The sequence below is a fragment of the Falco cherrug genome, chromosome 2 (genome assembly GCF_023634085.1).
Source record: "Falco cherrug isolate bFalChe1 chromosome 2, bFalChe1.pri, whole genome shotgun sequence".
Taxonomy (NCBI): Eukaryota; Metazoa; Chordata; class Aves; order Falconiformes; family Falconidae; genus Falco; species Falco cherrug.
In genome coordinates this window covers 4291316-4305586 of record NC_073698.1, presented here as the reverse complement: position 1 = coordinate 4305586, position 14271 = coordinate 4291316, and the positions used below count along the sequence as shown (strand labels likewise).

General features: G+C 46.8%; 1 protein-coding gene across 5 annotated transcripts in view; it reads right to left on the bottom strand.

The window, feature by feature from the left end:
* Positions 1 to 14271, bottom strand: part of MYO7A (myosin VIIA) — a 108106-nt gene that overhangs the window by 84194 nt on the left and 9641 nt on the right. For all 5 annotated transcript variants that reach the window (XM_055702178.1, XM_055702177.1, XM_055702181.1 and 2 more), the window contains exon 2: positions 4575 to 4632. In XM_055702178.1, coding sequence (XP_055558153.1) covers positions 4575 to 4592 — 18 coding nt within the window. In that variant the 5' untranslated portion in view covers positions 4593 to 4632. The remainder of the gene's footprint in view (positions 1 to 4574; positions 4633 to 14271) is intronic.

The window sequence follows — 14271 nt, the reverse complement described above, 5'->3', positions numbered from 1 at the left end:
AGTGTATGTCAGCTCCAGGTAAAACCAGTGCTCACAGACCCCAGCTGGGAAACGTCTGTGCATGGACTGAAAGATTTCAGAATCTGGGCTCTGCTATTTTACTCCCAGCAAGGGAAAGCACCTCCTAGAGCATCAAACTGAGTCTCTGTAAACACCAGTGGTCACAAAATCTATTCCTGCTCATTAGTGTACTGCACAAATCCCTTTCACCTGCAGTGCAGTGTGCAGTTCTGCCCTTAGCAAGAAGAAATTAAGCTGGAACAGGTGAAGAAAGGGCTGCCACCGTCACGAGAAGGATGCAGAGCTTGTTTTACAAGGGGGCAAAAAAGGGGTTTTGTAGGATTTTGGTCAGATCCGAGGCTAGGAAGGAAAGTGATTGCTGTCTATTCAAACACTTGAGAAATGGCAAGAAGGGGAAAGGATAATTTTAGCTAAAAGCCAGTCCAGCCACAAGAACATGAAGCCACAAATACCCTCAAAAAACAGAGTCATGAACATACCAAGGACAGTCTCGCTCATGTAGGGTTTGTTTTGTGGAGTTTAAAGCTGAAGCTGTACTGGGAGTTTTACACTCAAAGAAATGCACAGACTTTGCAGAATGGATAGCTGCAGAGAAACTGCGAGGTTTTGGCATTGTCCCAAAGAGTCACCTCACCAGGAGCACAGCCAGCCAGGAGAGCAGAGCTGAAGTCTTTGACCAAGTCTTGGCTCCTGCAAAGCTTCAGACTAGTTGGAGACACCTTCCTTGCTTTGGTGTTGAGCTAAAAAGAGCTTTACAGCAGAGGCATCCACAGTGCTTGATCCCTCAAGGCCTTAATTTCTGGCTGAGCTGTGGTTTCCTTCATCTGCTTAGCTTATGTCTCGGCTGTTTCTTTTCACTCCTATGTCTACTTCTCGCCCTATAAGCTCAGGAGCAGGCTGGGGAGGCAGTAAGGCTGAGAGAAACCCACAAGAGCAGCAATGCTTCTCATGTGGTCTGGACACGGTCAGGGGACCACAGCAACACAGATACTATCTTATGCCAAGTTTAGTTTAGTGGATGTGCTTTGTGGGATGCTGAACCTGGTCCTACGTGAAAACACTTAAATTTTGTGAGCACGCTTCATTCCCCAGCAGGTAAGTGGCTTTGATTTCTCTTGGTCTGGCCCAGCAGCAGGAAATTTGCAGCACTGGGAAATCCCGGATTTAAGATCAGGTTGTACGAGGGTTGCCTACATGAGGGAGAAGATGGAGTTGCAAAAACAACCGCTTGGCAAGCAACAAACATTTGTTATTTGCCACCAGGACCACAGTGGCAAATAACGCGCTCTCTGGAGCTGTGATGTGCCCCTCGCCAGGCTGTGTGGTCATCTGCGGCTGGGGCCACCCCACCCTCCTTGTCTCCACGCCAGTTCTAAAAACATCTCTGCTTTAAACAAAAGACAGAACATGCGGGAACGAGCTGCTGCTGTGCTGCGGAGCCAAACGGTTTTGTCAGGCTGCCAAGGCAGGAATTGAGGAAACCCTCCTTTTTCATCTTCCCTTTCTTTGTGCATGGAAATGGACTTGCCATGAGTAATTTGCTAGCAACTAAAGCTGATAAGTTTGGCTCCCTGCAGGCCCCTGCTGGGGAACAATATTGGTTTTTCTTCTGAATTAGTGGGTGGAAGGCAGAGGGCAGGAGCTCTGTGTGTTTTCTCCTCTTTGCTCAGAGCTGTGCACTTGGAGCCCCCTCTGCGCTCAGCTGCCCAGGGCCAGCCTCTGCAGGAGAGCCTGGTGCGAACTGGTCTCATGGGAAGGTGGAAGGGGTGCAATGCCAAGGGCTCATCTTCAAAGTTCCTGGATTTATAGCTGGGTAAGGACAGGGAAAGTAAGCTGTGAAGGCCAAAGGCTCTGTGCTGATCTATCTCAGACCATCATTCCATCTTTTGTTTGATCACATTGAAGAAAGTTTTCACAGGAAAAGGGGTGGGAAGGAAGGACCATAAACATGTTGTGTACATTCAAGAATAAAAAAGAAAAGAAAAAAAAAGAAAGAAAAAAAAGAAAAGACAGAGGGAAGCTCACTGGAAAGTCATAACAATCAGGAACAGCATAGATGTATCTCTAAGATCTTACAGCAAAACTGAAGGAGGCAAAATACATATATTGCTGCTGCTTGCAATTTGGCAACACCATAAACAGCAGCTCTTTGCACCACCGAGAGCAAAGTGGTTCAAGTGTGACTCAGACTGAACCTTTAAATGGGGTAAACTTGTATAAAGTGACCTCAGGAAGAGCCTCTATCTGCTAACAACTGGGTTTTGTTATTCCGTTATGGAGGGATCCTTGCTCACCTCATCTGTGCTGCAGAGGCATGTTTGCAGTAAGCAACGAACCCCACACAAACCCGTTTCCCTGATATATGTCATGCCCTGCTCAGCCTCCGAAGTCACAGGTAGAGTTAGTCTCAAAACTATCAAGAACAGCAAGAAATGGAAGAGCTTCTTGAAAACTGCAGGTTGTTTTAGGGAGCTAGGGTCTTTTCTTGTTTAATAATAAGAAGCTTTAATCCCAAAGTAGTGTATCAAATATTGTTAATAACTTCTAGGAATTCACTTGGAGATTCTTTATACATTTTTGACAACCTGTCTTTATGAACTAAAAGATGTTTGCCTGGAAAACAACTTAGTATCTTCTCTAAAAAAGCCTATAGGAGACTGAACATGCATGCTGACTATTAAGGCTTCACTGCTAAGGGTTCTTGTAAAACCTGCCTGGAGGTGATGGGCTTTAACCCGTCAGGAGATCCATACACATGAGTCACAAATGGCTCCAGGTTTATTCTCCAGCATTCAGCTCTCAGTACAGAAATACCACTATGTTTTTCCTCCCATTGTAACATCCTAGAAATAACCCCTCGTCAGCTAACATAAGGGCAGCGTCACTCCTGCTCTGCTCCAGCTTTACTGCTGTAACACTATAGACACGAGAGACAAAAGCCCAAGAATTCCGCCCCATTTCCACACCAGACCAACCACATCCTGAGGTTTTAATAAGGAGCCAGATCCCAGGCTGGAACCAGGCTGGAACTGGCTAATTAGTGCCTAGATGCATGGCCTGAAGTGCCTTGGTGATGTTATTGGAGCCATCTACTTGTCCCCTTTGCTGTAAGTTACTTTCATGGTAGCAAGGGTGACAGAAGAGAAGAATGATGTCCCTGTACTGCAGCTCTCCATTCACAGCTGGGTCCATCTAAAAGTCAAGCGCTAAGCCACTCTCACGTAGAGCTCAGGTAGACAAGGGAGAGAGACAGCTTCAGAAAGGAGATCCAACCTACCCCAAGACAGGTGGGAAGGAAATTACTTGGGAAGCACCCTGTATACACAAGACACACCAGGAAGATGGTCTATTTGGTTAAAGCTCTGCAAAAGGTGAATTCAGAGTGATACAGAAGACACTGAACTAGTAGCTGAACCACAGAGGGGTAACCCTGAGCAGGGAGACGTTAACAGGCAGCCTGGAGTGATACCATCCCAGACAAGAGTTGTTATAGGGCATTTCTTAGAGCCGCAACTGCTAGTCTGAGCTTTCAAATCAGCATATGAATTTGCTTCATTTTAATTCCCACACACATTTTCTTTGGCATTGCAGACTGCACCAGTCAGGACGGCTGAGCTTCTAACCACCCCTACCAAAGTGCAGCCTGTTTTTTGGGAGGCCACAGTCAGGGCAACTCTGTAAAGAGCATTTCAGTTGCTCCACGAGATCTTTGGCATTCCTTCCACACTCAAAGCTATTCTCAACTCTTCTTTTCAGTGGTATAAACTGATCCCACGGGAGTTCCTGCATGCAGCTTTGAAGGCCCAGTGCTTTCTGCCCAGCTGCAGCCAAAAGCTCATTTACCAAGACAGACACAGAGCTGAATCAAAACTGCTGGGTAGATTTGCTCCATCACCTCAACGCTTGGCTGTGTTGACATATTTGAGTCTCAATCTGTAGCCCCAACCCCAGGACACATGGCAGTACTGTCAGTCCCCCCCAGGTGAGACACTGCAATGAGGCAACCCAGAAGCCAAGAGTGAGAGAGACAAGTTATGCCTAGACACAGGGAAAACACTTCAATTTGAAGCCCTAAATTATTTCAGAATCTACATGAGATCTGACATGCAACTTAATTCTTCAATCCAATTTATTTCTAAATGTGCAAAAGGACTCGTATTTTCACACGGCCAAAGCAGCACCACTCCTGGAAACTGAAAAATCAATTCTCGACTAGAATATTTTTCAAGGCAGGCAGCAAGCTGTTTTGTTCTTGTGCAGCTTCTGGGCCATCCCAGATGAGAAAATAGAAGTGGAACATTCCACGAGGTTAATCTGGACTACACACACAGAGCAATGATTTCCTCTAAGCCAATCAAGGATTAAGGCTAATGAATATCTCTGTATCTTGTAACAGTCGTTTTAGGGAAATAGAATAGGATAAAAATAGACTGACTTGACCTTCCCCACCGCCTCCCCCCCCCCCAAAAAAAAAAAAAAAAAAAAGGCTTTTATTAGTCCTTGGAGTGATGGAGTAAAATTAGAAATGCTAAAGAGAGGAATGCTTCACTTACCTGTCGTAGAATGACCATGGTTCCTGTATAAACACATCAGCAATCACCAGGAATTGACCTAAACCAAGAGAAATCGGCAATTAATGAAATGACACCCTGACTCATAGACCCCAGCTCAGGGACTGTCCCAACCCTGAAGGGACAGATGCAGCACCTAGGTGTGGAAGAGGGCTAGGAGCACTTAAACTCTCAACGCTTTCGTAATATTAATTCCAGACAGCGAGAGACAATCCTCTAATACGTCCAGATTAATGCCTGCATTAATGAGACTGAGACTGGAAGTTGCTTATGCAAGTAATAGTTTGTAAACTGAGTCCTAGAAAGTTATCCAAGGATTAACCTAACAAACAGACTGATACTGATTTAGTACGTGTGTCATCAGATCCCATGGTATGAACTAAAGCACATGGAGAAGGAGAGCCCTGTCCTTACAGCCCACAAGGCTGGCTGGATTATCATCTTTCTATCAAAACTGCTTTCAGGAGATGAGAGAAAATACCAAGGCCTCCATCACAGCCTGCAAGTGATGCCTGGATTGGACTACCTCCACGCTCTGCTCCTGCCTGTGGTGCAAATTGTGCCTTTTGGGGGTTTTCATGGGAAAGTCCCGTGCTGCTCCTGGGTTTGTGCTTGCTGGTATGTGGTGCCGCTTCATGGTACTCCCAGCATTATACAGGTTTGGTGTGTATAAGTGAACATTTCTTTTAAAGAATTGAATTTCTACGGCTTTTTATCTCCAAGTCATCCTTGTTTGTTGTTATATTTATGATGTGGAACATTTTCCAGTATGGTAATAACACTCGTACCTTAAAAAGCAGGCAAAAAGGCATTCTGTTAAACAGCTCCCACAAGAAACTGGGGATGTGAAGGCTGAGGAAGGATGATCTTGCAGGACATAGGGCATTTCCCTTCACAGTGACAAAGTGGTCCAGACTCATCATACAAACCTAAATATTTTGTTTCAGGTTTTAGAAAAAAAAAAAAAAAAGGAGTGATAACACCCTATGCCAGTGTCCCAACACACTTTGCTCATGGCAAGGAGAGCGATCTCTTTTCCCCACCAGCAGCAACTGCACTTGTCCCATTCAGTGATGTAGGTCTTAATCTTTGGTGTTGATCCTGCAGAATTTTCTGTAGCTTCTCAACTGCAGTGGGAAACATGGATGTTCCCATCCTAGCTAGAAAGTATTAGTTCCTGCAGGGACTGCAAAGGCTCAACAGCATTTCCAGTTATTCCCCTTTTCCTCACCACGCTGCTTGCATCACGTCTACATTTTTAGCGACCACATATTTGAAGGCAGATAGCTACCCCACTGAAAGCTGTAGGAGTTTGCCATCTATGTGCCTTCGCTACCTTAATGAAAACATCCAGCTGCTGAACCCATCTACATGATCCCTCTGCATTGCCCAGAAAAGGAACTGGTGTCCTAAGGGCAGTGAATACATCATGTTCATTAGGAAATACTCACTAGACAATATTGGCCACAGACCATATTTAACGAATTAATTTTGCTTTTTCTAGAAGACAGAAGACTGGTGGAAAATCATGCGCCCACTTTAACATCTGAAAGACTGTGAGGCAATTTTCCTAATCCTCAGTTCGAATATTCTTGTAGCACATTAAATTATTCCTCTTCTCCTTAATTCATATGGCTTGAAAAAAACTTTCTAACCCTGCCAAGTAGTAAGCCCTGAGACAGACTTCCTAGGGATGCTGAAGGGTCTCCTCCACTGGGAATAGTCAGTGAAAACTTGGCTTGTCTCGGAGCAGGCACTGGGTGAGGTCTTCCAGAGGTTCTTCTCAGGTCCGTAACACAATGATTGTAGGTACAGTGTTGAACACGGGGTTGGGTAGCAGTTTGGGTTCCTTGCTTGAAGGATATCTGCTATGGACAAGCGATCTTATAGTTCCTCACCTCAGTTTCCCTTTCTGAAAAACAGAGATCTCACCCAACAGGGGAGCTCCTAAGTAGTCCAGCCATTATTTGCATGATAATCAGCCAAATGGGCTTGCCCCATTGAGTGTACATATTGCAAAAAAACATATATGGGGGATCTCCTCCCACAGGCTGGGCTAGAGCCACAGGTCTCAGAACTGCTCCTTTAGTCATTTATTCTTCTGCTGCTGAAGCAAAGCACTGGCTCATGGTTGCCCTGGCTCCCAGCATAAAAACTATCCTGTATGTGGGCATCTTGCTCAGCACAGCCTGTGGTGATGCTGAATAGGTGTGCCAGGTTTGGAAGAGTATTTACATACTCCCCACACTCTGCTTTTAAACAGGATTTTGGTACCCAGAGCCTGGGTGTTGGTGTTGGTGTTATTTTCTGAAGGTCTAACCTTCAGCCCAAGTCACCAGTCCCTTCACGACGCTTTTGCAAACGAGGCTGTACACCATGGGCAGCTGGCTTTCCCCAGGGCTTACTCAACAGGGAAAACCCCAAAAGGGAAGGGTAGGGGGAGCTGACGACTGCCCTCCTTCTTATTCCCACAGGGATCAGTAAGAAGGATTCGACTTGTCTGAGCACCAGGGAGATCAGCTGCCCACTAATTCATGGGAGCCTTGGTGGGAAAAAAATGGCCATCTGGACCCTCCAACCCTCCCACCTTCATCTCCTACATGAAGCTCTACAGCTGCCTGTGGTATGGAAAAATGAGCTGGGCTAAACAAAATGTACCCTACCCCTCCCCAAAATCACTCACACATAAAACAAAAGCACAAAGACACTCCTCTGGAAAATACGGGGGTTTTGTAAATTGGGTTCATTTTGCAGCTTTGCGGGCATCCCTAGTTGAGCATTATCTGAACAAAGCATCTGAAGGAGGCAGTGGGTGAGGCTGAAAGGGTTTTAAACTACTTTTGCATGCAGGGTCATGTGCGACATGGAACTATACACACCTCTTGCTTGCAAGCAGTGGTCAACAGAAGCCAAGGAGTGCTTCGGTAAAAGGTCTGCACCACAGCAACCTCAGCCATGGCTTTCTTGGATCTGAAGAGATCCCAAATGCAAGAGGAACCTGACAGAGCTTGACTCTGGAGGGTGAAAGGCTGAGAAACCTGGACAAAACCGTTATCATGCAATTGGAAAGAGGGGGGTTGCTACTCTAATCTGTTTAACTGGCATTTCTGCTCCTTGTTGGCACTTTGGGACCGGAGTCCAACCACATGACTGGCCATACTGCCTGGGGGATCACTCCACAGTGCTAATCCTCCAGAGCACATGCTCATTAAGCACTGGTTAAGAGACATTCAGGTATTTAATTCTAAATGTAAATTCTGCTCCTTTCTCCTGAAGTCCACGTGCCACATGATTTTCCTGTCTGCAAATGCAGCAAAGAAATTGAATAATTTATTTATGAGGTGACACATTCAGTGACAGCCAGTCCCCCTCTGCACCCAGTGTGGTGTAGAGCCTGTCATTTGGAGAAACCCTGGGCACTTAACGGTGTGAAAAATCAGAAGTTCATTCATCTTATGTCTACTTCATCTGACTGGCAGAAACATAATCTATCACCTTAGCTGAGCAAAAAGATTTAACACACCGATGCTCTCTGCACACTGCTGCTTTGACTCCCTCCCCTCCAGCAGCGGATCTGAGAAGGATTAAAGATTTTGCAATGTATTTTACTGTTCATCTAAGAAATGGTGAATAAAAAGGTCAGACCTGTACCCTTGGAGACAAGCGCCTTTGTCCTTATCAAAAGCAGGATTCAGATCAGGAAGAAAAACAATGGCTCTTGAATGAGGTTAAACTAACCAGCTCACCGGACTCTAACCACTGAATGCGCATGACAGCAAGTGGAGAGGAAGAAGGCAATGCCACTAAATACCATTCCTTCTGCTTTTTGTCCTGCTGAAAGCTGGCATGCTTGGGAAGCTATGGCAGTTTGTATTTTGCATTCTTCCTAGAGCCCCAAATCAGAACCAGGGCTTTCAGGTCAGAAGATATTAGTCTGAATATGGCACCATCCATCTTCTTGACTGACAGGTGTCTTCCCCGCTAGCATGATCAACAAGCAAGTTTTTAACAGAGACTACCCACTACTTCTCTAGGTAACTAGCTCCAAAAGTCAAATCATCATTAGTGTTTAAAATGAAACAAGTAACTGCTCATCTGCATCTGCCTTCAGCTTCCCAGATGAGGCCAGTCATATCTTACCAACCACAACCGACCCATCGATGGGCCCACACGGCAGGGCCCAGCCCCAGGGCTGCACCTCCACTTCCCTCATGCTGGGATCTTGTGCACCACTTGGCTTGGAGTGGTGACCAGGACATGGCGCGGAGGGGAGCCAGGATGATAGACCGTGTCTGGGAAACTCTTTGCAAGAGGCACGTGCCCTAGCTTTGCTATCAGACTGAGGCCTCTCCCTGGTATGACCTGTGTCAACTGGCCTGTCAGAGCCTCAGTGCCGTGTATCTGCTCCCTGTGGAGGCACTCACAGCCTACTCCCATCGGTTCTCGCTCTGCTTTTCAATAAACCAAACAGGCTCTCACAGTAAGAACTTCAGACAACCTGCCATGGTGCCTGAGCCTGTCTTGGGTAAATTTTAGCTATATGTGATCTCCTGCCATCCAGTGCTGCCTGGGACATCACTGTTTCCTTGGCCCATAGACTCCCATTCTCCTTTCCTTTCTGCACAGAAGGTGAGCTCTCCCAGCTGCTCAGGTTTGCCCTCAAAGCCTATGTGACGGCTGGTTGTCCAGGACTTGCTGAGAGGTGGGTAACTCGAATTAAACCCCCACCTTGGTGGAGGAACCCAGACTTTGAGTCTCGCTAGACGAGTGCTTGAGCTGCTGGAGTGTTGCTTAAAACTTGAGCATCTCCCCCTTTCCCCCCGTCTGAGCCTTGGACTGAAATTTTCATGGTAATGGCCATTCACTTACACCTTCCCTTCTCGTGGCACAAATATCTTCATCCTTGCAAGAAGAAATAATAATTTCTAATTTCCCCAGTGCAAATTACATGGAGAGTAAAACCCAGCCATCGTTTCATCTCTTTCAATGTGGAGAAAAAAATACATCCCCGTTAAAAGCAAGAGTATTGCCCTGAATGCAAAGGCAACAGGAATTCATGCAGAGTATTTGCTAATTTTTTTTACACACAGAATGGCACTCCCTGAGTTTCTACAAGTGAGAAAACTGTATGAGACTCTCGTGATGGAGATGTGAGGACACAATGAGCATCACCTGGCCAGCACGCTGCCTGCCACAGCACTGAGAAAGTTCCCTTGTTTATGACTTAATTGCTGCCTCCGCATGGATGGATTAGCTTGAAGTCGTGCTGATAGGTGATGTGAGGAATGCAAGGAAGCTGTCTCACCTCAGCAAGGCAGGTCACAACAGCAATAAGCTGCAGAAAACATTAGAATCACCATTTCTCACACGCATCTGTGACATGGGGCTCTGCATGGCCTGGGACTCCATGAGCCCAGCGCATGTTTTCCTGGCAGAAGTCTGATCCAAGTTCACTGAAAGTCAAGAAAAGCCTTTCCTACCACCTTTGGATGAGACTTTGAGTGGCCACCAAATTTCCAGTGAACGCTGGTATCAGCAGGCAGAGGAACAGCTGCTTTGAACAAGAGGTGAATTTTGGTGTAAAGAATTACCTCCCCAGCAGCTGCAGGTCCAGCTGCCTGGAGAACTGAGAGGAGAAGAGAGATTCAAATGGAGCTGCAAGCTGACACGTGAAGGCGTAGGTGATAGTGGGAAGTAGAGATCTATCGTGAAGCCCTGGATCCTCAGAGTAGCTCCTCATGTCATGGATGAAGCCCAGTCATGGATGCAACACTGTGCAACTAAACGACAGCCTGCAAGGGCTGTTTTAGGGAACATGCAGATTTTTCTCTAGCTATTCCTGCAGCATTCAGCCTTACAATGATGAGATCCACAGGATTAGGCAGTAATGAGATTTGAGGGTGCTCCTGTCGGGCTTCTCCTTCTGGTGGGCGGATGCTGTTCCCAGGGAAGACCTGGTAGTTTGCTGGTTTTGTGGGGGGGGGGGGGGGGGGGGGTGTTTTGGTTTGGGACTTTTTTTTTGTTAGTTGTTTTTTGGTTTTGTTTTGTTTTGTTTTTCCGCAAAAAGGGATGGTCCAGTCATCCTGCACATCTGGGATCTCCAACCCAGAAAATTCCAGCTACTCAAAATAAAAACAACTTTTCCTGCACAGAGCAACACAGCCAGCCTGCTGATCAATTAGCCAAATAACTACAGCGAGAAAAGATTGCAGGCACCAAGATTTCTTATTGTAGTGAAAGAGCCCAGGGTGGGAGTAGGCTTAATGCATTAGATACACAGATACTTTGCATTTCTGTACATTAGAGTTTTTTTCATGCGAGTAGCTCAAGGAAGACAGTGCAGTGCTAATGCCCACTGCAGTCTGTCATTCTGCAAGTGCAACTGAAACCTAGGGAAATGATGCTCGTAACTGAAACCACCAATAAATAGCACGTAATCTACTCAGTGTGAGTGACAGAGAGGAGTCAGGGCTTGTGCAGTAGATAGTTTCCAGCCAAAGGCTTCAGCACACAAAATCAGGGCCTGATTTTCAACAGACCTCAGGTAGCACTGAAGTCTTCTGAAAAATCTGTCTTCTCCCTGAAAACTGAGCACTTAAAGCATGTCCTGAACTTTCCTCGTTGGTCAGGCTGACTACAGATCAGCTGAAAATGTAAACACTGCTGTTTCTTTTGACCCAGCTGAAAAAAACCTCTGGCCAGACCCCCAGTGATATGAAATAATTGAGATACAACTGACTTCAATGCAACCGTGCCATTTTCCACAAGCTGAGAGTCAGGGCACCACAAAATTCCAAGGTGGTGACCTGGTCAGAGACTGGGTGTGAAGGGTTTTAAAAGACAGCAGTGAAAGGAATATGATCCTCTGTGCCTTCCTCCGCCAGGAGCTGCAGGCATTAATCACAGCCCGCGATGACAGCTCCAGGCTGTGCCACCCCGTTTGCCTTTGCAAAGCATCACACCGGTCGGTCGGTGAAAGGACCACGAAGACTCAACTGCAGCTAGAGGATTTCAGAGCTTGTTTGGTCCTTTGCATGTCAGTACCAATCCCCGCACAGAGTCACCCAAACTCTTTCATATTTCACATTAGGAAAAGATCGACAATTTCCCAGTGAGGCTGACACTGCACGTGTAGTTGGCTACACTGAGGGTGCAAGAGCGCAACACTGAGTTGACACCAGGTATTCACAGGACGTCTTACTATTAAAGAAAATAAAACTAACCCCAAAACACTGCAGACGTCAGGGTGTGATTTTAAACAGAGCTCCAGACCAAAGTCAAAGCTTCCACAAAGCCAAGAACCCCTTGTGCAATGCACTTACTACCTAGGAACGGTGCAATGCCTGAGCATTTCCTTGGCTCCTCCTGGCCACGTGCACGGATCAGAAGGGAGCTGGGAGCTAATATCTGTCACTGGTGTTTATTCACACGAGTCTGGGGACCACGGAGTAAGGCAGAAGCGTGAAAATTCTAGGACGGGAGTCCATTAGCATACCTCTTTGCTGTGGCTTTCTATGCCACATCAGCACACATTGTGCCCTCTCCTGTGACTATGCTGTCATTTAGGTGACTGTGGCTCTCGATCTTTTTTTGTGTGCTCCAAGCCCCACCTGACGCCCAAAGTGGGACTGAGCTGTCTGTATGCAGACACTGTATTTCATCACGTCAGCCAGGATCACCTCCATGACTGTGGGGACAAACAGGTGCCTCCAAGGCCTGGTTCACTCCATCTGTTGGAAACGTCAGCATTATTTCTGTCCATAAATTGCAGAGGAGGCCTGAGGTGACTGCTGTCATCTGTATGCCCCCTCCTTTCTCTATCCCTATGCTCCCTGAGCAGCTGGGAATGTGTCAAGACCACTTAGCTGACTCTGTGGGACTGGTTTGGCCCTCAAACCTCTATTTGAAGGGTCCTGGTAGCAGTGCCACAGAGAGAAACACCTCAACTGAATGAGCCCCAGCCAAACAGGTTACATTAAAGCAAGAACCCATGGAGAACTCCTACCTCTGGAAAGTCAAAGAACTAATACGCAGCCTCTGTTCATCTGAGAGTAGTCAGGAAATGGGCATCAATTTTTCAGGTGTCCAGGAGGAAGTTCAATAGATTTGCCTTGCATTCAATCCCCCCGAAAAGCCCGGCAGGTAGAGGAGTTAACAAAAGCCCTGACCTTTTCTCCCTCCCTGTGCTTTCACGTAGCCAGAGCAGAACAATGGACCACGGCGGCATCCGATCCCAGCTCGCCGTGGAGCACTCGGCACAGCCTCCTCAGGAGGCCAATTTCCTTTTGTGCATCAGCCTCTACCGGCAATTGAGTATTTTTCAACAGCCACAGTAATTAATCAAATAAAGTATCCTTTTGCAAGAAGGCCAGGTGTAATTTCAGCATAATCCAGACCGAGCAGGCTGAGCTGATCTAGGCAAAATGCTGCACTTGCAGGTTTACCACGTGGTGTTTGCAGTCTGTTTTCATCTCTTCTTTATCCATAGATGAACTGCTGGTGTTGCTAGGGCCTGCACATGGGGCCTGGCACACAATAATAAAAAATTAAAATAAAGCCTATATTTGAAATTGAGGGTGATTTAGCACATGTATGTGCTCTCAAGACTCCTTGGACTAGGGTTGTCTTCACTGTGCTGGGCTGTCCTGGAAGTCCCCTTGCTGGTCCTGAGCTCACTGGGATGTCCACCCAGCACTGTGCCAAGAACAGAGCTCAGATCCTGCCCACCCATGCTCAGGGAACCCCAACTAGCCTAGGCTGAGCAGACCAGCACCAACAAGTGTTGGTGGAGCCACCACAGATGTGGTCCTTCATGGGCTGCTCAACCCCTGTCACTGACAGAGCAAGGTATACACACAGACGGTGGTCAACTCCAGGCTGGTGTGTTTGATAATGTGTGCATGGATTTGGGAGGAGATTCCTGTGCAGTGCATTCTCTTTTGGGCCAGGATCAGGAGGCAACAACCTTCCCAGCCATCTGGGCTCTGCCGGCCCTGCAGTTGAACAACATCCATTAGCCCTTAGCTCAGACACAGGTTTAATCCTTTGGTTTTGTTGCTCAGGCAGCTGCAAAGACTGCACCTACCACCTGAGAACAACTCCATGAAGATCCAAAGGAAGGTTTGTACATGTCTATATATACACTTCCTATAGAAAGATAGATATATTCCCTAGGTATATACTCTGGCCAATCCTACTTTACTGGCTCCAGTTAGGAAAAACTGGGCCATGTTATGAAGGAGATTGGACTGGATCATCTCTTTGGCCCTCCAAGCTTTCTATCTTATCAACCTACAAGACCATAGGCCTTGCTCCAAGCCAGAGGGCAGGAGAAGGAGCGCTGCACCCACTGCAGTCTGGGTCCAGGGTCTCAAAAGGACATTTTTGGGGTATCAGGTGATTTGTCCTGTGGCACACTGGAGCTTGTTCCTGAAGTGGTTCCAGAGTGATTTAGGTACTTGGGCTCTTTCTAAACACCCTTGAGGTGCTCCCTTTTAACAGTCTCTAGATGATCTGCCACTACCCAGACAACGTATGGCAGAGATAAGATCTGAACACCAGACTAATGGCAGTCCAATAACTTAATTACTAACCCACTGCTGCTTGCTACAGAAAGGTTCATTAAAGAGTGTCTTTACTGCAGCCACTGTTTTAGTACTCAGTCCAGCAAGCTACTATG